This window comes from Cinclus cinclus, chromosome 4, assembly GCF_963662255.1.
Source record: "Cinclus cinclus chromosome 4, bCinCin1.1, whole genome shotgun sequence".
NCBI classification, from domain to species: Eukaryota; Metazoa; Chordata; class Aves; order Passeriformes; family Cinclidae; genus Cinclus; species Cinclus cinclus.
Genome location: NC_085049.1, coordinates 31,329,421 through 31,351,866, shown reverse-complemented (window position 1 = coordinate 31,351,866; position 22,446 = coordinate 31,329,421). Strand labels below are relative to the sequence as shown.

At 36.5% G+C, this 22,446-nt stretch overlaps 1 protein-coding gene across 1 annotated transcript in view; it reads right to left on the bottom strand.

Annotated features, from left to right (window-relative positions):
- GRM8 (glutamate metabotropic receptor 8) overlaps positions 1-22,446 on the bottom strand; it is a 304,251-nt gene that overhangs the window by 47,203 nt on the left and 234,602 nt on the right. Inside the window, exon 7 of the mRNA XM_062491912.1 lies at positions 18,581-18,717. Coding sequence (XP_062347896.1) covers positions 18,581-18,717 — 137 coding nt within the window. The remainder of the gene's footprint in view (positions 1-18,580; positions 18,718-22,446) is intronic.

Below are 22,446 nucleotides of genomic sequence, written 5' to 3'. Positions count from 1 at the left end.
ATTTCAGGGGATCTTAACTTTAGACACACATTTCTAAGAAGATTCTCATGGGGGAAAGAAACTGTCAAAGAGGTCAAAGACAAAAAACAAAAAAGAAGGTGGTCTTTGACATTGAAAAAGGATTAAGTTCTGCATCTCTTCAGCTCTTATTGATTAAAATGTCTGGGTCTGCAGCATCCTTTATACTGCTCAGATCCTACCCAGGCTGAGCAGGCCTCAGATTGTCAAGTAGCCTTGGGTAAACATGGTTTCTGGAAAACTTGTCAACTTATTTTCATGGGACATCTTCTAGATCCAGTACACTACAGTATATTACAAGGCAAAGCTCATTGCTAAATGTATCTGACATAATCTAGCTCAGCTGGACTGGGATAGCCTAGCTCTGTATCTATTATTAGTAATGGTCTAAACATAATCTCAATTTTGAGTAGTTTCTCTGAATTTGGGAAGTGTCTGATAGGTTGATGTGCTATCATAAAATACCTCACATTTCCCTAAGATTTTCCTCACATTTCCCATTTCCTACTATTTCTATACTTACCAGAGTGAAAACATCAGAAATACTTTGACAGCATGTCTGTAAGATGTATATTCATTTGCTATGAAATGCATCATGATACAAAAAGAGAATGGCTTCATTGCTGTTTCAATAGACATAAAAATGACCTCTACATGAGAGATCTGCCTGATGGGGCTGCAATTTGCTTTAATGTGCAGCATTAAGATTTCCAGTTCACCAAAACATTGAAATATAGACAAATGCCATTTAATATCAAAACCAAATAAAAACCTCTGTCCTTCATGAACATTACAAATACAATTCCCTCTAATAGCTAATTATAGAGCTAAAAAAATAATGATCTGAGAACTCAGCTAAAAGAATACAAGATTGACATGATACAGTAGAAATTGCACATTCACATTCCTGGAATCCACATTCTTCCAATAATCAGGCAGCTCATTAATTTTTCAATGCTCTCAGCAACTGGAGGAGACTGATCAAAAATGCTATTAATAGGCCACATATAATTTCTGAATTATGTGTCCAATATACATGTACAAAACCACTCTGTTTCTCATTCTTAATTATCATGGAGAAACTTACATAATTCAGCAATCCATGAACAAAAAGACACCTGGACAGCCTTCAGAGGGCTTTTCAGAGTACGCTGCTTGGGTAATATTTAAATGTTTCTGATCATGCTATATTATCACTTGAAAGAATTTTCATTTTTCTTTCAAACCTTAGAGCCAGATATTAATTTAAAACTGAAAGATCAATGTTTAATTGTCTTATTGTAAGAAGTGAATTGTATGAGTTCTGGACAGAGTAATGCAAGTGGTAATTATAAGAATTGTGGGAGCAGATAGACATGTTATTTTGTAGTCAGTTAGCCAAGACTTCCCCAGAAGCATCAGGAGTCTTACATATAAAATCATGGGACTTTTAATAGATATTCTGATTTTAGCTATAATAATGACAAAGAACTGAAATATCACCTCCAACTACCACTAGGATTTTTTCTTATTTTTGTCTCAAGTTCCTGGAAATATTTACCTTCTGACAAAAATGTCCATCATAGGAGCATAGCAAATTAGTGAATTAAGGGAATTTTGTCTAGCAGTTAGATTTTTAAATTGTCTTATATATCTATTCTCACTGCAAAAGTTAAAGTCTTTAATGTACCTTGTGCAATTAAGTAACGTGAATCATTAAAATCCAAAATTAAACTGAAACCAGTTGAACTAAAGGAATTAATGATGAGTCTAAATATAATGATCATTGCATTCTGTTTGCCAGACAGACTTATCCCACTAGAGAAAAGCTGGCTATACCTACAGACTAAACTTAGAACTACTTAAACGGGCATGTGCAGAAGGCAAATAAGTCAATTAAAAAATACAATTTATAATAAAAGACCAAAACTGATAATTACCTCAGATTGCTATGCCAGTACAAGATCATTATCTTTACCAAACTTGCCATAATTGCTGTAAATTACTTACACCATTCACCCTATATAGATTTTTTCCTAACAACTAAGATGTAATTTTTTTGAATTTTAGGCATAGATATTCCAAGAGTTCTGCAAAGAACATGGAATTATATCTTTGGTTGTACCATGTACTGGTTGAAAATTAATGCAGTCTAGTATCAGTTTGAGCAGGAGTTTAAAAAGCTTGATGTCTATTAAAGAATCAGTCTGAAATACTCTAAGACAATTTTTTCTCTTTTTCTTTAGGATTAGAAGTATAGCTTGTAAGAATCCAGAGGGAAGCTGATTTCTCCTAACCTTAAATCCACCTGCTCAAATTTCCTCCTAGGTAAACCACTTGCCTATCTCACAGCTTTCTCAAAGGAAAACAGTTAAATTTAAGGTCATTTTACTGGCGGTGCAGCTTTGGTCTCTAAGCCAAGCCTGTAAGGCTCTGAGTCTGAGTCCACAGCCTTGGACAAATTACTTAACCTTCTTGAATCTCAGCTTTTCAGTCCACTGGAGAGAAGCTGTCATGCAGATAGGAGTGGAGACACTTTAGCTCAAAATGTGGGGTTCAAGTGGGGAGATAACTGATGTCCATCTCTCAGGTTGCAAATTATTTTTTGACCAACAGTTACTTATAGTTTAGAAAGTTTGACTAAAACAACTTTTACTTTCCAAACCGGGCAATATATTTTCAAAGACTCAATAACAAAAACACCATCATAATTCTATGCTTTCTCAGGATGACATAATCTTTCTTGTCATCTCCAGTTTTCAGGCCTGCAATATCACCAGTCTCTGGAATTACTAGAATAAAGACAATACACTTTTATTATTCTGAACATATTAATAAAGTCATTCTCAGAGAGGGAAAAATAATTATATGGAAGGGTATTCTAAGGTAATATATAAAAATTGAAAATAATACTATAAAAATATAAAGATTCTTATGTTCATAAATAGAAATGTTTAAATACTTGCCTTGTTTTATTAATGCAAATGTGTTATTTAGTGGGCTGATACTGTAATTTTACCTCAAAAGAAACCAACCCTACTAATTAAGTCATAATCTATGACTACTGAATACTCACATAGAGAAACACTCTGTTAACCTAAAGCACGGAATAATCATACCACAGTACTACAATATACAGAGAGTGTTATTAGTGCTACATAGTCTTAAAATGCTAGCCATTACATGCCTTGGGATCTACCTTACATTTTTTTCTTTTTAGTTGGCTTTGGCTTTTTTTTTAGGGGGGGGGGGGGGTGGGTGTTTTGTTTTTTGAGGCTTTTTTGTTGTGGGTTTTTTTTTTTTTTTTTTTAGTTTTTGTTTTTTGGATTTTTTTTAAATTTTACTTTTTTTCCTCCCATGATTTGGTTTCTTCTGATTCTTTCAGAATTGCTGGCCCTAGCAGATAGTTGGTACAAAGGTAGGAGGGGCTGCAATGTAATACTTTCTTCAATTTGCCAAACAAGAAGCATTAATGTGGATAGAATACTTGGGAAACATCATTTTATTCTCAAATGCCTTGGGGAGGAGACAGCACAAAGTGCAATCATTAGCATGTCATCAAGTAAACAGCTACTGTTACTGCACTGTGTAACCACCAAATGGAATTTCACAGAAATCTAGTAGGCACTTCTATTCAATATATGTGATTTTTTTTTTTTTCTTTACTGAAAGCATGAACCACAATTAATTTTCCAGCACTTGCTTTTGAAGACAACCTATTTATTTACAGAGGAGATAAAAAATTATTTCCAACCAAATCAAAGAATCCAAACAAACCAAAACACACCACCACAAATATCTTATTCCAAAGGACAATAGCAGACCTCAGATTTTTTGAAAGCTCTTTCAGTGGTCTACTTTCTATATTTTAAAAATATATAATTAGTACCAATGTAACAGACTGAAAAATCAGGTTTCCAAAGTTATTCTTCAGGCAGACCATACAGATGTTCCACTTGCTGCCCTTATTTAAAAGAGAATTTTATGAGTATCTATAAATAAAACTCATGATGTACACGCAGGGATTGAAGTCATTATGTGCTACCAAAAGCAGACTGCACCATAATTGTATATATAATTAAACAGGTGTTTAAGAAAGGACTGGATGTGGCACTAAGCGCCATGTTCTAGTTTAGTTGACAAGATGGTGTTATGTCATAGATTGGACTTCATGATCTCAAAGGTCTTTTCCAACTTAGATGATTGTGTGATTCTATGTTCACAAACACTCAAAATCAAACTAATTAAGTTCCCTAAAAACTTGTAAGACCTAAATTTTGAAGTAAGTGGGTCTTTTGAGAGGAAATCTTCCACCATCACACTTTTTGTCAACTGATTGGTTTTGATTAGCTCTAATACTAAGTCCATTGGCTGAAGTACTTTTTTTCTTCTTGCAGTTCATCATGCAGAAATAGCCTGCAAGCATACCTTAAAAATTTAGTGCTTTGAGAAAAGGAGCATAGTTCTGGCAAAGAGTTTTTTAACATCGCTTTCTTTGTGCCTGGAGACTCTCCTCAGTTCTGCCCAAGGCCCATCAGTAGTTTAATAGCTTAGCTGCATTTCCTGATGAAAGTTTCAATACCCATAACAAACATGCTCCCTCCCAAATCCTGCAGCTGTACTAACTTTTAGCTACAGCTACCTAAGGTTGAGCTGTCTTTTCCCAAGCCCACTGCTCCACAGCTACTGTTATTTCCCTCCAATCTGTGTCAGGTGCCTTTCCTCCCCAATGGTCCCCAGATTCTTCCCCACTTCTCAGCTCAGCATAGACAAATGGAACACAAGGGGTTCAGCAAAGATGCCCTTTGAATTCAAAGGAATTTAATATAGATTATTTTCTTCAATTTTAAGACTACATAATTTCATAAATCCTATTGCTTCATGATAAATACTCACCATGGCATGCCTTTAATTATTGTATTGGCTAAAGGTGAATTTATCTAAACAAGAGCTGTTGTCCCCAAACTCCTTCACGATGGGCTGTGAAACAAATGTACTGGGGGTAGACCTTCAGCTGGTTTAGATCACCAGCCCAGTAATTTTAGTAATGTTATGCTATCAAGTTACTATTTCTTAAGGGGATGACCTGTCAGTTTTTGTTATTTTTCAATAACAAAACTAGAAATTAGCCAATCCCAAAAAGCCTCAGTTCAATATGAAGAAAAAATATGATGATAAGTTTTAGTTTTAATCCTCCCCCATTATTTTAAAATGGTTTAATCTACGTCCTATTTCTTGATCAGAGCAAAAGGCACTGTGCACGTGAAACAAAAATGAATGCTTCTCAATTCCATCCTGCACAACACTTCCTACAAATTAGTACCAACAGACAGTTAATATATTCTTTTTATTCCCACACTGCTCACAGACTAAGATATCAATTGAACTAAGGGTTATACACATCTACCAAAAAAAAAAAAAAAAAAAAAAAAAAAAAAAAGGTCACAATCCCAAAGAATTCACGGTCAAACTATAAGATAATGGAGAGAGAGTACTGTCAGAATACAGAACAGACCATCCTAAAACTAATAAGGCAACACAGATAAGCAAGATAGTCAGCAGCCACATCATACCATCAAACAGGGGCTTTTGGAGGAAATTTTGCCAAAAAAGATTTCTAACAAGATAACTGAAAGAAGAAATCAGGGAAATTTTGGATCTATTTTCTGAGCTTGCCATCCAAGCATGAGCAGCACTAAGAGCACAAAGGCTTCATCAGTGACCTCTTGAAGAGTAACATAAAACAAAGCTGAAATATCCTGTGCATCTTAGCTTCTACTAAATGTTTCAGCAAAGCGAAGCATTTGAAATTTTGGGAAAAGTTACCCTCACCTCAGCTACCTTCATTGATTCTGACAGAGGAGCAGACAAACTCAGCTGAGATATAGGGATCAAATTTATTTACTTGTCTCAAATAATAGAGGCACTACAATTAAACTGTTCCTGACACATTTGCCCAACCTGTTTTTAGGAAAGAGGAGCTGTAGTACATTATACCCTGAAACACAACAAACTCTTAAACACCAGGACACTACTTTAAGATGGTTGCCCACTTTAAATGCACATCTCTTATTTTCCATCTCCTCTTCATGAAGAGTCAGATCTTTTCATGCTAAAGATTTTGAGTTTTCAGCAGTACATAAACAAAAGAAATCACACTAGCCCTTTAAACAGAGTTCCAGATAGGAAGCAAAACCACATACACAAAAAGCATGAAGTCTGAACTAAGTCAGAATAGGCAGAAAACAGACTGCATTTTATACTGAGATTCCCAGCAGCAGGGAAGAACTTTCCCTGCCAAGTTTGTGTTGTTGCTTAGAATGAAGAGTCAATAATTAAATTTAAAATTCTGCAGAGAGACCTAGTGATGTGGCAGGAACAAAACAAGCACAAGGAAGTTTAAGCTAGAGAAAATGCTACACAACATGTTTGGTTGAAGGGAAAAAAACCCAAACCAAATCTAAAAATATTTCTTACTAAGGAAATAATGGTGAAGACTTCCAAAATGAGATAATGTGATGGGGTTTCATATGGACTGAAAATATTTATAATATTTACAGAACTGAGTAGACAGAAAGCTCTTGAGACTTTAGGGGGAAATGTGGAGAATTTGCAAATGGGAAACCTAGTGCTTGCATGCTGAAAAGGGAGGGAATGAAGAAAACAGGGAATTATCAATCATTCATTTTGACTTGAATTCCAAGAAAAATCCTGAAAGAAACAAACACATTCCAAAAACACAGAGAAAACAAACGAGTAACAGCCAAAAGGAATTTGTCATCAATGAGCTGTCACATTTCCATCAGTGAGAGGGTAGCAGTCAATGTGGATGAGAGACAAGCAGCCTAGTGTCATTTATCTTAACATTAGAAAGATTTTTGACAACATCTCAAATTACACTCTCAGTCATAAGCAACATAGTGAAACAGATTTAGCCCCTAAGGGTAGATGCATAGTATATCAGAAAGCTGAGGAAAGATAAAATTTGTAGTTGATTTACTGTCAGAAGGGAAGGAATGGCACTGGGTGTGGTCTAGAAAGGTCTACTGTTAGTTTGCTATTATTCAACATTTGTAATAACCACTCATTTTCTCTGGATCATAAAATAAAGTATATGGTGGTCAGATGTGGGCAGTAGCACTGGAAAAGGCTGAAGCCATGCTGAAGGTCAGAATACTTATTTCAAATGATACTGCAGAGTCTGAAAAACTGAAGCATATAGTTCAACAGGGAGAACTAGCAGTACATTATGGATCAGGAAGGACAGAAGTAGCAGCTCTTCAGAAGAAAGAGACCTCAAGGCTCTAGTAGACTGTGATATATTGGATCAATGTCATCCAAATATGCTGCAACTCGGGCAAATGCCAGATAAATGCAGATAGATACAAGAGTCTTCCCCCTCTGCTTTCCACTCATGACTACATGAAATTATGTTTCTCCTGTACTCTGCACTAGTGAGACTGCAAGTCAGAACACTTTTTGAAGGTTAGGTCATTTTGTTCCCCTTTGAAGGAGAATCAAATGGGGAGTCCAGAGGAAATCCACGAAGATCAGAAGCACTTCTAGAAAACTCGATCTATATGACTAAATTGAACAAATTCCTGTTGCATAGCCTGGAGAAATAACATCGCCTAGAAGGTAAAACAACAGTCTTCAAATACATGAAAAGGATGAGGATGTGCGCAATGCACACTGAATAAAATAAGCTACAGGCTTAAATTATAGCAATAAGGAGCAAAGTTAGCTATTTATAAGACACTTCAGAGAGACAAGAGTAGCTAAAGAATGAAAGACAATGCCTTCTGATGCTGCAAAGTCTTCACCCTTAAAACAACATAAGTGTAGAAGATGTTAACTTTATCCAAGGTCTAGAGAGTCTCTTGAGATCCCTTTAGCTCTCTTCTGTAACACAAAGGCAGATATCAGGTACTAAATATTTTGAGAACAAATAAAAAATATCGTAACTAGGCTGAATAAATAGGAAAATATAAAAATTTCAATGTATTCTCTTGGCAGCTAAATTCTTTAGGCTGTCTTTTGTGATTTTACAGAATATTTAGGAAAAAATATTTACAAGAATAAAATCAACAAGAAATGGTAACGACTCTACTTTTGCTATGTCTTACATAATTAATGATGCATTTTAAATATTGTATGGTAAATTGCTTTTGTTTACAGGGAAAATGCTTCTCTAAGTGTTAGGGAAAGAAAGTCTAAGTAAAAGAAAGCACCACTGCTGCAACAATAAACTGTTTCCCGCATAAGGGAACCTAACTGAGTTTGGGATAGATTAAGCATCTAGCATGTAAAAAAGAAGTCCAAATTGGAGTGAATGGAAAACTGGCAGAGAAGTTGTCCTTACCCAGTAAAGTGATGCACAACCTGAAGCAAAAGAAGAACCTAAATGAGTAACCAGGGTTTTAACTCAATGAATCTTTCATGGCTTTCATCTGGAGATCTTGCTAAAGACATAGACAGTCTTGTTTCTGAATACTAACAAAACCAAGTATAGGAGTCCAGTTGCTTTTATGCCTCCTGGCATTTGCTCAAGGGATACCGGACATTGCCTCTGAGAGTATTATTAACAGATCAAACCCACCAAACAAATGAAAGCCAGAAAACTTTAGAAGTGATGGCCCCATCTCTGAATCACTTATGAAAAATCAATATTTACAGCTCACCTGCTCCAACCAGCCCACAGTGCTGGAGATTGTCCAGCCTCCGAGGGGAGCCCAGTACTTAATTATCTTCATCCTTAGAATCTTTCAGCATGTCTGCATTATATATCTCTCACTGTAATTCAAGTCCACTACTTCTCTAATAGTCAAATTAATTTTGCCTGTTTGTTCTTTTCCTGAATAATCCTTTCGGTATTGGAAGAGATTAACACAACCCCCCTCAGTGCAGTTTTCTTCAGACTAAACAACCCTAGCTCCCTCAATCTTTCCCTAAAGGCATGCTTTTATAGATGGCTGATCTTTATAATTGCTTGCAGCTGGATGCTCTCCAGCTACCTTACTTATCCAAGTGAAGTCACAGTTCTGCTAAGGAGTTCACAGCATTGAGGAAGAGAACAGATGAATTACATCACAAGTCTAGGAGTTCCTTGCTGCAATAACCTCTGGTGATGCAAATCAGTTAACTAAGCTATTTGCTTAGCTCTATGCCAAAGTTTTCCATGAAAGGGGAGTTCACTTCAGTTCCTGTGGTTACCAGACAGAGCACTCCAATTTTTGACTGAGTCATTTCAAGCATATTTTATTGGCATATTCAACACTAAGTCTGTTTACTGCGAGCTGAAGTTGCAATTAAATCAGCTATGCATTCTTCATTCCCTGCCTTAACATGTATTAAGATCACCGCTAAATCTAGTGATACCATTTTGGATATTCAGCAAATAATTCCCTATCTTTAAGTAATTATTTTTTTAAATAGTGTTTGGGGATTTATCAGAATGAAAAGTCCTGGATAAATATTAGATGACTGTCCTAAAGTAATTAAAATAATATTAGTGAAGATGAAGAGAATTGCAGCAAAGCAAACAGAAAAAAAAAAATCATACAGTAATGTTCTGCTAACTGCTGGTTATTCTCTTTCATCATACAAAAACCATTCTAGGCCTTTTTCATTTTCCATTTAATGATTTCTAATTTAGTGGTAGACTTCCATTGTGCAACACTAATGAACAATAATTAATTTAATAATTTAATCTTCAATTTTTGCTTTTAAGGACTTTCAAACAACTTACTTCAAGGTTTAAAGGACAGCTCAATTTTCAAATTACAAGACATATATAAATGGTGGGGTAGGGGGGAAAGAGAAGGGAGAATGAAACATGTTCATACTCTGTTTCACACTGGAACCTCACAAAACAATTCACTGCAGACTTGATGAAACTACCTGCTATGCCAAGTAGCTGTTTGTCAATGCTAAAACTCACATTAGCTTCTACCAGGGGAGCACCTAACCCAGCTCTGAAGTTCCATATATGAATGCAAAACTGTCCAGGAATTAATTTAAAAGCTCCTGAATTTTTATTGTTCTATTACTGCACACTCTTTTACACTGTAAAGAAAAAAAAAGCATTTTAGAACTTAAGCGCTATGCTTGTCATTCCTTTCCAGTTTGTTGAAAAAACAGGAATACTACTGGTCCTGTTGGTTATGGCTATTCAAGGAGCAATTAATTCTAATCATAACACCTTTGCAAAGGATGAACACAAAAAGCTATAAAATATCTACCACCCACTCAAGAATCCTGTGCCAAATTCACAGGCAAACACACAACTGCAACTTCATGCTTCATTTGAGGAAGATGACTTTCACTCACCCTAACAAGGTGAGAAAGTCACTATTCATCCTAACTCTCAAGCAGAGACCAGTTTCACTGGCAATTTACTATCATGCTAATGAAGAAAATAGTTATCAAAGCTCAGAATATTTTCTCAGCAGCTATCTTCTATCAATTTTATTTTTTGTTTATTTATTTATTTTTCTCTAGAGAATCAATCAGAAGTCTGTTTTATTGAGGTGGAAAACAATTATTAGGACCAAAGAAGTACAAAACTTCAGAAGGAAGTTGTCATTCTTCTTGGGTTCTTCTAAGATCCTTGAATCCAGGTTCTGTTTTGATTTTCAGTCACATCTGAAATAGTTTCTGTCTAATATGGGCACTGCTTAAAAAATTTACTGCTCTTAACATCTATATTCAGCCTACTTCCTCTCCATTACAAAGCTTTTTATAACAATATAACCCCTAACCCTTCAATATCATAAAATCCCAGTTTCATTCCATGGTTTTTGTATTTTTTGTCTTGTTTCCACTTCTCATCTACTGCAGCCTCCTGTTGACTTATCTTTTTAATCTAGAATTGATCCTTAGCAGATGCTATTTTCATATTGACCTAAGACACTAACAGTAGGAAAGAATAAATACTGAGTCATACTACTTGACCAGTGCTAAGTTCAGGAACAGTTTTGTGAAACCTAGTCTCTTCTATTTTCAGCCTTGTGTAGAATAAAGGAAGATAGCAGTATTATTTTGAGAAGAATAGAAGTGCCTAAAACACTTGTGCTTGTCTCATTGGGTTTTACTTTTAACCCAGCATCAACGATTTTCAGTCAGATAACATGGGTTTGTTAGAATGAATGTTTGAACTCTACTGCCTTTTACATGCAGGGAGAAGAACACCCTGCAGGCCATATGACTGTCATATTTTGTTTATAGATATAATCATATACAGCACTAAGTGTTTCTGTTGTGTATTTCACTGTGCTGTGTTCTCTTGTGAAACGCAGGGCTTTGGTTCAGCATTTTAAAAACATCAATCAATTATATAATAGCTTCCACAGGGGAAAAAAAAGAGGTTTTCTGACCTCTTTAATGAAATATAGTGGCCTACAGCAAAGAGTGAAACTTATTTGATGCAGTTATGGAAAATATCAGTAGTTTTTAAGTCATTTTCTTTTATCATGTCACAAAAAAGGGAACTAATGCATTTTGAATCTGTAACTTCCAAAAATATTTGACAAATTTCAGTTGTGATGGCTTCCTTCAGTATTAGATACAAGACATGAGGCCCAGAAAAGAAGAGAAATCAAACACTGATTCAAATCTCTTTATGATCTGGCTGCCTGAAGCAAAGCTCACTGTCAGTGTGAGGTTCCCAATTTTTACTAGTTCACCAATCACTGTGCTTAAGGCTGATGATGGTTATGGCTGTCTCTCTGATAGTTCATCACATCAGTGTAATTTTAATTTATAGTTTTTGTCATAAATCAAGATCATTATGGAAAAAATGGATACCCCTGAGTCATTTAGATCCTCAGCGCATACATTCCATAAATCTGAAAGCTTATGCATCTTATTATTTCTAAAAGAATGTTAGAAATCTGTTATTGTAGATTTCTTTTTTTAACAGAATTTTTGTGCTCTGGCAAAAAAACAAGCAAAACACAGGAACTCCAAACCAAACAAAACCAATAAAAGTTAATTAGGTCTTTAAAATTAACTGTTTTCACTTGAAACAGAATCATGGAAAGGCCTGGGCAAAAAAGCAACTTGAAAGATCGTCTAGTTCTAACCCCTCCGCTGTGGCTACGGTCACCTTTCACTAGACCAGGCTGCTTAGAACCCCATCCAGCCTCACCCTGAACTGTTGCAGCAGACCACCCCTTAGGGGTAGAAATGAGCCAAGACACAGACTCTCATTCAACAGCATGGAAAGGGTCCCAGTTTATTCTTCTTTACAGCTCAGCCATCCTGACCCTGACTACAGCGAGCTCCCACTGTGGGGTCCAGCTGCAGACTCTGACTGCTGGCTGCTTCCTGCTGGACTGTGACTGCAAGTGTTGGTTTGCAGACTCTGAACTCAGCTTTCACCCAGCTCAGCTGTGACTGCAGGCTCCAACTCCATCAGACACAGACTGACCTCATAGAGCTTTTACAGCAGCAGCTCTCTTCGTTATTTCATTCTTCTTTATGGCTTTCTAGATCATTCCTCTTTCCTCAGGGCCCCTCCAGGTCCTCTTTCTCCAGACCTTCTTCCTCCACTATCTCCCCAAGCAGCCAAGCCACCCCATTTATCACACTGATCTTTATTAGTCACAGCTGCAACCCATGAAGGGCAAGGCTGTTCCTCTTCTTATCAGGGGCCAGCTCACCTATAATCTTTTCTTCTGCAGCTACATTGAACAGCTCCAAGGAAACGTGCAGGGTTTTCAGATGCTTTGGGGGTTTTTTTTTAAGGTGTGGTGTTATTTAAGTTGATACTCACTTGAGCATTTGAACTGCCTCAGCTGCCTGAAGACTTGTCAATCAAAATCACTAACTTTGAAGAATATGGATTTAGATCTACATATTCTTTCATATGAGGGTCTTTAACACAGATTTTGGTAGACAAGAACAATGTATAAGCTTGAAATGCAATCTGAGATTGTTTCCATCTGTATTTAAAAATATGTGGGATTTTTTAAAAAAGTCAAATACTAGATTTTAAAATTTTTTGACATTTCAACTTTTCCTACTGGTACTTAGCTTTAAAAATGAAGCATTTTTAAGAGGAGAAAAAAAAGATGTTCAGAAATGAACCAGAACAAACTGAATGGGTTTCTAAGGAAAGGAACTCATTATTAAAACTTTAGGACTGGGACTATTTCCATCTACTACCACTGGCAAAAGCCACCAGTCAGCATCTCAGTCTCGCACTTATAACACATGCAATACAGAACACAGTTTCTAATGGTGAATTCATTATTAATCATACAAAGAACTTGCATTCAAATCATAAGTGCAAGGAAAAGCAAGCTTGTTTCTAACAACTTTCCTTGTACAGATATTACATGGTTGAGAGCTCAAATTTGCTAAACCCACACATTTGTAGAGAATTTTTACGTGTGACCTGTTATGCAAAATACTGTTACAATATGAATAAAACATAACTTTTGCAGAAACAGCTATCTTTGCCTGGATTAGTATTCATTATAAAAAATAGATTTTTTTTATTTTTTTGGAAGAAAATATTTTAACTATCAGAATTCCCTGAAAAATAAGTTATCTTTTTCTACTGATAAAGAAAAGAAAATGATGAAAGTAAACAACAGAAAACACTGACAGTTAATGTATCGTCAGTGAGCAGAAGTTCTAAGGCAATTATTTCTTCCTTTAAAATCATGCTAAAAGTTTTTAAGGTCTGGTTGCTTCCTGTACATTATGATCACCTAAAGCCAGGAAACCTTGGAGAGCAAAAGGACTTTACAAAAAGAGGTGTAAATTTACATGGTCAGAATAATGAGACAATAAGGTTCTTAGAGATCATTGTTTGACACTTCTAAATATTTGCTTTCAGAGTTTCCTTCTGTCTGCAAAAGACTGCCACACCTTGTTCAAACTCTAGAATCATGCAAAAATTTAAATTTGGAAGATCATTGTTGTTTCTTAATTTAATTTATCTACCGTATTATCATTGTCATGCATGTGTTTGTTTTGATTTTTTTTTTTGTAAGAATTACAAGAGCGGGACTGATCAGTAGTCATGAAGTGCCTGTATCTGGAAGCTATAGTTGCTTCAGAGGAAATTAAAAGGTCAGTTAGCCTAAAGGAGAGCATTAATGTTACTGAAGTCTCCATGAACAAACCAGCATCAGAGCTAGAAGAGTCTCTGCAGCTGGTGAAGCCTGCTGAGAAAGAGCCCCTTAGGGAGCATGATACACAGTCTTTATCCAGCCAGTCAGCACTTTCTGCCCAAAGGGGAAACCAGCACTGCAGTGAGAAAGGAACACGTCTGAAGCTTGACAAGGACCCTGCAGAGTCAGTGAAACTTTTAGGAGTCAGAGACATCAGCCGAGCAATTTCGAATCCTGAGGGTGGCCAGAGACAGCTACCAGGTGAGAAGCCACAGTCCAGACAACAAACCTGCAGCCAAAACCTGACATAAATTAGCAAAGAGCATCTTAGGGAAAAGAAAAATTGAAAAGTAGGGGGAATGAGGCAATCAGAAATAGAAAAGGGAAACTTTTCTAGTAAGTTATCTAGCTAGTTTATCTTTAATTCATTGTTCCAAGGGTTGAACTGTACTAAAATCCTCATACTTTCATTATCTATTTTTCTGACAGGGAAAATAAACAGATGAATAAAAACTATAAATTTTCTGAAACACAATGCTAGCTGTATAGATGAACATAATCATAAACACATCATAGCTACATGTTACCACACAATTTGAGGAAGGAAATACCTGTAAAAACCAGGGTAGAGGTATCTACAGAGGATATCTAGGTTACAAATATTCACTAAAAATCATAGTTACACGTGTCTTCATTAAAGGGAAATTAGAGGTGAAAGGATACAGGGGGGAAAGTACTATATTTTAAAAGTATCTCCTTTAAAGAGCAGCAGGGTAAAAATTGCTCTGCCATCTTAATACTGCTTCACTTTCAATAAATATAGATGTTTTCACAGAAACTAATGAAAACATCCACTGTGTTCGCTATGATTCATTGGCAATCAAAAGCACTTCCTAATTTGCAATATGATGATCTGGAGTATTGACAATCATTCAAAAAGATTACTTGGTTTAATATATTTTGTCTAGTGAGAGGAGGCAACAGCTTTGCTATAGCAGATCATAATCTGTCATGACTGCCATCAACACCTGCTAAGAGTTTAGTGAATGCAGAAACAGGGCGAGCTAGCCCTGTGTGCCTGCTTGCATCCTGGCCTGTGTGAGCAGAGGGTCTGCAGCAGAGCAGGGGGTGCTGGAGCAAGAGCTGGACCCCAACACAAGGCTGGGAGAGAAGCTTGCACTGCAGGGCACTGTACCAGCCCAGCCATATCTGCACATACTTGACAGAGCTTTCCTGACAGTTTGAACTATCAGTTTTATCCAGCACGAAAGCTCATGGAGGTGAAAAAAGAGCCAAACAACATTCTAACACATCCTTAACTGATGGGAGTTAATGAGGGGCATTCTTAGATGAATCCTTTCCTGTTAGATTTGTGGTCAGCATGGTTAGCCATGGTGTGGTTTCAGTAATATGAGTACCCATCAATCCCACCATATTTCAGAGTTCCCCTGAGTCCATATACATGAGGCAGAAATAATGGGACTGAAAAACTACAGACTTAATGAAAAATTCAGAAGTCTAGGGGGAGATAGAGAAAGTCAGATCATAATGGAACTAAAATTGAAGCAAAATTTTAGGTAGCTTTTAGATATTACTTTATAAGTGTCCTGTTAGGACTAGCATTTGTGCAAAATGTATGTTATCAGTTTTTGAGTTCATTTAATAAACACTAACATTTCAGAAAAACATTTCAGAAAAAAAATGTAGCAATTACCAAAATTTGGAATTTATTCCATAATAGTTATGATAAAGATCCAACTGTAGTGTTTTCCAGAAATTAATGTTTATTAAATTTGTTTAACTATTTTTTTCTTTTCATGCCTTTCAACAGACAGGTATTAGGTTAGTGAAAGGAAATTACACTGCCACACAGTCTGCAACACGCAGTTTCTGTTGGTAGGATTTTTTACTCTTTGGGCAGAATAACTAAATAAATGAGTCCCTGAGAAGTAGTTACAGCTATTAAATCATAGATATGCTAAAGTTATTTAATAGCTGTGGATGAAAATAGGGAGCTATCATGTGTGTTATTGTGGAAAGCACTCAGGTAATTATTGCAAAATAATATGAACAGGAGAATAATTTGTAAATATTTCCTACACTGTCTTTGTTACTCTTCATCAGGAACATCTCACATGGAAAACCAGAGATATTTGAAACTTTCTTTTTGTGATTTGATTGATCACCGCATAAACTTGCTTTGGTGGATCTAGTCATCAATTCACACTGCTGCCCTTCTCATCAGCCTTTAGCAAAACAACATTGATATTTCACATTTGCAGAGGTACCCAAATGGCTAACACAACTCAAGAATATTGCATATCTAATAAGGAAATAGATTAACTTCATTTTTCTTTTCTTCTCTTTGCATGAAGACATCATCTTCCAGAAAGAAGTGCCTTGGACTGAAAAATTTCTCATATTAAACTTTGATGCCTATCTCTCATACAAATACTGTGTAATATACCCTCTGAATTTTATTGGGATGGCAATTTTCTACCCAAATACAATTCCATGCACAAGTGGAACTTAACTACCCCAAAAAACTTGCAAAACACATTAAGAAAACAATTAAAAACACCATCTAAGGATGGGTAAATTGTGTATTTTTATTCCTTCTGCTATGAAGTAATAAGGGACAATACAAATCCTAGTTATTCATACAGAAAAACACCAAAGTCTTCCTTTATATTCAAGGAATATTTTTATTGCAGTAGTTCATCATCCCAATGTTTTAACTAAATAAGAAGTGGTTAGAATCCAAACTTGTTTTTTATGAAATACATTTCCATCCTCTTATATTATTTGAAATACTTGGGCAATTTACCTGTCCCCATCATTTTGTCTGATACCTTTTTTAAAGGAGGAGTTGTTATTTCCCTGCCTAACTTATTAATCACTCTGAGGAATAACAGGTATTAAATTATTCTAAAATATCATCAGAAGGAGCTGATAACTACACAACCCAACTGACTTGAAAATATAAAGAATTTGATTAAGGCTATTGTGCTACCTTTTACCTTTTACTGTCTTCTCAAGAACAGAGGGGAAGGGCTTTGTTCTGACAGCTGACAGAGGATAAATATTTTTAAAGCATTTAAAATAATTTAATACTCAAATGAATATTCTCCAATGTCAGTATAATAATGAAATTGGTAGAACCAGAGAATCATTACATTGAAAAGACATGTAAGATCATCAAGTCAAATCATTGTTTGATCACCCATTCAGTGAAGATTTTTTTTTTCTAATGTCTGATCTAAACCATCCCTGGTGCAACTTCCAATAGTTACCCCTGCCCCATCACCATTTTCTTTCAGGTACTTGTAGAGAGCAGTATGCTCTCCCTTGAGGCTCCTTTTCTACCTAACAGAATAACCAAGCCCAGCTCCCTCAGCTACTCCTCACAAGACCTGTGATTCAGACCCTTCACTAGCTTCACTGCCCTTTTCTGAACATGATCCAGAACCTCAATGTCTTTTAGTATTCAAGGGGAACCTTATCATTCTCTACACCTATCTGAAAGAAGGTTGTAGACAGGTGGAAGTCCATCTTTTCTCACAGGTAATGGGTGATAGAACAGAAGGAAATGGTTTCAAGTCGTGCCAGAACAGCTTTAGATTTCATAATAGGAAAAAACTTCTTACACTCTAAGGGTGGTCAAGCAATGGAATAGGCTGCCCAGGGAAGAGATGGAATCACCATCCATGAAGTTATTTAAAAGACTTGTAGATGTGGCTTTAGGGACATGTTTTAGTGGTGGCCCTAGCAGTGTTTGATTGATGGTTGGACTCAATGACCTTAGATGTTTATGCCAACCTTAATGATTCTAAGATTCTATCAGCTGCAGCCTCTCCAGTGCCAAATGCAGAGAGACAATCATTGCCCTGGTCCTGCTGGCCTCACTATTTCTGATACAGCCAAGATGCCATTGGCCTTCTTGGCTGCCTGGGCACACTCTGGCTCCTGATCAGCTGTGTCAACCAACACTCCCAGGACCTCTTCCACTGGGCAGTTTTCCATCCACTTTGCTCCCAGACTGTAGTGCTGCTAGGGGTTGTTGTGACCCACATGCAGGACTCAGCACTTCACCTTGTTGAACCTCATGGAATTGGCCATGACAATCGATCCAGCCTGTCCGGAACACTCTGCAGGGCCTTCCTACTCTCCAGAAGATCAACGCTTCTGCTCAATTTGGATCTTGTCTGCAAACTTACTGAGGGGGCACTTGATCACCTTGTCCAAACCATTGATAAAAACATTAAACAGGACTGGCCCCAAAACTGGCCCCAAGAGAGCACCACTTGTGACCAGCTGCCAACTGTATGCAATTCCATTCAGTGTCATCTCAGGATGGCTTGGCCCTCCAGACATTTTTTTTACCCAGTGAACTCTGAGCCCATCCAGGCCCTGAGCAGCCAGTTTCAGCAGGACCATACTAAGGGAAACAGTGTACTTACGTTTAGATGAAGCTGATTACTCCACTGACCGATTACTTTGTATTCTGTACTCTTATTGTTGATTTGATACTGAAAAATATCATAGCGTCCAGGAGCATCTCCATTTTCATTGAAAACAACAGGTGTTCCAGCACTCCCTGAAAAAAATATTGAAAAGCAATAAATACGTTTAAAGCAATTTTAAAAATACATATTAAATGAAAAATACTAACTAGAAATTGAACAGGTTCTTCATAATGCAAGAATAATATGATATTAAATTCAAAAGCCTCACAAAGACAAAATGAATGTTATTATCATCATCACAAATCTACTCTATAATTCTATGAAAATAATTTTAAAATGTAATTCTTTGCAGTCTTTCTGGTTGTGTGGTTGTTTGGTTGGGGTATTTTGTGTGTGTATTATAGAATATTAGGAAATTCTAGGATAAAACAGAAATTAAGAAATTTCTTTTCACATGAAGAAAGAGATAATTTCGCTTTAGGATGTGTATATTTGGCAGTAGGCAAAAAATAACAATCTTGTAATGAACCACATTAAAAATTTCCCTGTTAAGTACAAAAATATTATTAATATCAAGTTAGGAGCCAATACTGATAAAAGACATTGAGATGCAAATGTTTAAATTGTGTCACAGTTAGTATGCTGTTTCTAGCACTTACCACCTATCCAAGAGAATTTTATCAATATAAATTAAGTACATCAGCTGTGCTTGTTGCTCTCTCCTCTACATGACACTGCCTGACAGAAAAGGCCATTGCTGAAGCTGTCAGCAGTTATAAATTGACACTGTTCTTACTTCAGTCAACAAAATGTTCAAAGATTGAAAACTACACATCTACCTTGGCAGCTAGACCAGCCAAATTAGAACACATTTTGATGGATTCCCTCAAGGTAACATCAAGGGCCTGCATTCCTTCAAAGGCTTTTCAAAAACTACACCCCTTCCCTAAATTTTATATATAGGTGAATCATACTTATAGTTGAGGTCCATTGAAGAAAAATACAAGCATGATTATGCTCTATTTCAGTAAGTGGAGATGAAATTTATCATGTTGGGGAAATACCCAAACCACCACAAAATCCCCACAAAATGTTTTCATGTTTCTTCATGTAAACATCCAAAAAAAGAATAGCCAGTTCATAGTAAATTCCTACAGTATATCACACTTTAATGTACACCTACAGGTGTAAGTGGATTACAGACAATGGAAAAAAAAAAAAAAAAAGCTTGAAATTCTGGATACCTATGGAGCAGAAGTAAGCTAGTAGAAGTGGGAACAGCCTACGCACTCCAGGATTTCAACATAAATTCCTATTGCATGTCTGTCTGTCTGTCTCTTTCCCATAAAGTATTTTGTTCTCTAAAGCATTGTATTTTGTATAACAGCTTTCATATAAAATTGATATCCAGTGAAATAAACAGTGTTTTGAGAGTGACAAGTGGCACATTAAATACTGTGCCAATTTCACAGTTCTGCCAGAAAAATTCTGGCTGCAAAAATTGGACGTGAGCAACCATGGAAAAAGAATATCAAAAATTATGTGTGGTAAAGACTTAAGACCCCATGAAGATAGAAGAGATTCAACAGAAAATTTTGGAAAACTCTTCATGCTTTGCTCCCAATTCTTTTGACAAGAATGAAGGGCAAGAAAAATCCCAGTCTACAATCTATCAAGCAATGAAATTATTCTTCACTGCTCACACAGCAGGTTCATGCAATGAACTCCTTCCACCCAATAAACACATACTCAGCTGTTGTTGGTACATAGTTATGGAGGTAACCTTCGAAATATTACTCTTTAGTAACAGTAGAATTCATCTTTCCACTCAGCAGCATTTGAAGACCTCACGGAAAAACTGTCAATTTTATGAATAAATATGAAATGTCCTTGGTATCCCTTAAGACCAATGGGAACTTAAAACATTATTATGCTCAGCAGTAGGAGTGTGAGCTTATAATATATGAGTGGCTTTAGAAAAATCTTGTGGTGGTTTTGGTTGGGATAAAATCAATTTTCTTCATAATAGACTGTATGCAGCTCTGATTTGGATTTGTACTGAAAACTGTTGATAACACAGGGATGTTTTAGCTATTTCTGAGCAGCACTTACACACAGCCAAGGCTTTTTTTGCTTTTTGTCCTGCTCTACCATCGGGGAGGCTAGGAATGCACAAGGATTGGGAGGGAACACAACCAGGAAAGCTGACCCCAACTGATCCAAGGGATATTCCCTACCATATACCATCATGTTCAGCATATAAAGACAGAGAAGAAGAAGGAAGAAGGGGACATCTGGGGAGATGGCATTAAGTCACTCTTATGTGTGATGGAGTCCTGCTTTCCTGGGAATGACTGAACATCTGACTGCTCATAGCATATGTTGAATGAAGTCCTTTTGCTTTGCTTATGTGTGCAGGTTTTGCTTCACCTATCAAACTGTCTTTATCTCAACCCATCTGTTTTCTCAATTTTACCCTGCCAGTTCTCTCCCCAATCCAGCTGGTGGTGGAGGGAGCAAATCTGTATGATGGTCAGCTGCAGGGGTTAAGCCACAGCACACATACAAAGAGACTGACTATTCCAGGCCAGAACCATCTTTCTTTCTTGATGTAGTGCTGTTCTCAGCTAGAGCACAACAGCATCTCATGCTGTGCACCATAGTCAACAAGGACATAGCAACTGGCTAAATTCAGCAGCCTCTCCAACTGAGTCCAGCAAGATTTTTCTCATGCGGCAAAAGTCAAACAACCTTTGTCAAGTAAATAAAATCAGGCTTGCTGAAAGCTGAAATAAGTCACAGAAGATTTACACTCCCTAAATCTGAGAAAAAAACACCACCTCTTTGTTAAACAGCAGATTTTAGAAAGTACAGCAACAGTCACAGTGCCTGCTCTAAAGTATATGTGATTGTGTTTTAGCAATGCTGCCATAACTTGTACATTCTGTTAACAAGGAGACTATTATTTTAATCCATGTCTTATTATATTCATATTCCATTGTGGAATGAAACAATTAACTATAACTAGGAGGCATATGTGACTGGATTGTGCTAATAAACCATTAGCTGTATAACCAGGAAAGTAAAGGCATTTGAAGAAAACCTGTGGATTTGACTAGTGGTTCCCAAAATAATGAATGCAAGATGGCAGCAGTAGTCTTGAAAGTGTAAGAACAGAATGAAAGTGTAAGACAAACTAGATGCCTCAAAGCTATAAACAAACTACCAAGGTTTAATTAGTATTCTTTAAAAAAAAAGTTAATCTTATCTCAAGAAAAATATGTCCTGGTGAATGATCTGAATGAACAGTACATCTGAGAATGGATAGTCCTCAAATTGAAAAGGTTTTCTAAGAAAATATACTTTGTTGGATAGTCCATCAAATTAAAGTGCATACGTCTGTGGAAAAACTGATTAACACAGTATACAGATCAGATAATAAACCATTTGGAGAAACACTACAGCTGACCATAACAACCACTCTCATGGGGTTTACCTGGATTCTGTGTACAGCATTCTAACAAATGCCATAGTAATATACAAGTGTCGCTTTTTCTGACAACCAGATATGCAGAACTGAGCATTCTCGATATCTGGTACTACCACATACACTTTATCATTGCCATTGCAGGGAATTGCATCGTAGTTCAAGTTTAAGACAGAGGGTTTTAAATGCTCCTCTTATTGAACATAGAGGTCTGTCTGCTAAACTTAAATTTAACAAACTGGAGAGAAAGTAACACAGAATACAACAAAGACCTGAGGTAGTGAGCCAGGACTATATAAATTCCAGCTTAGATAAAAACCCACAACAAACAGTTCTTGAATAGAGTATTTATATTAGAGAATGAACTTGGCTA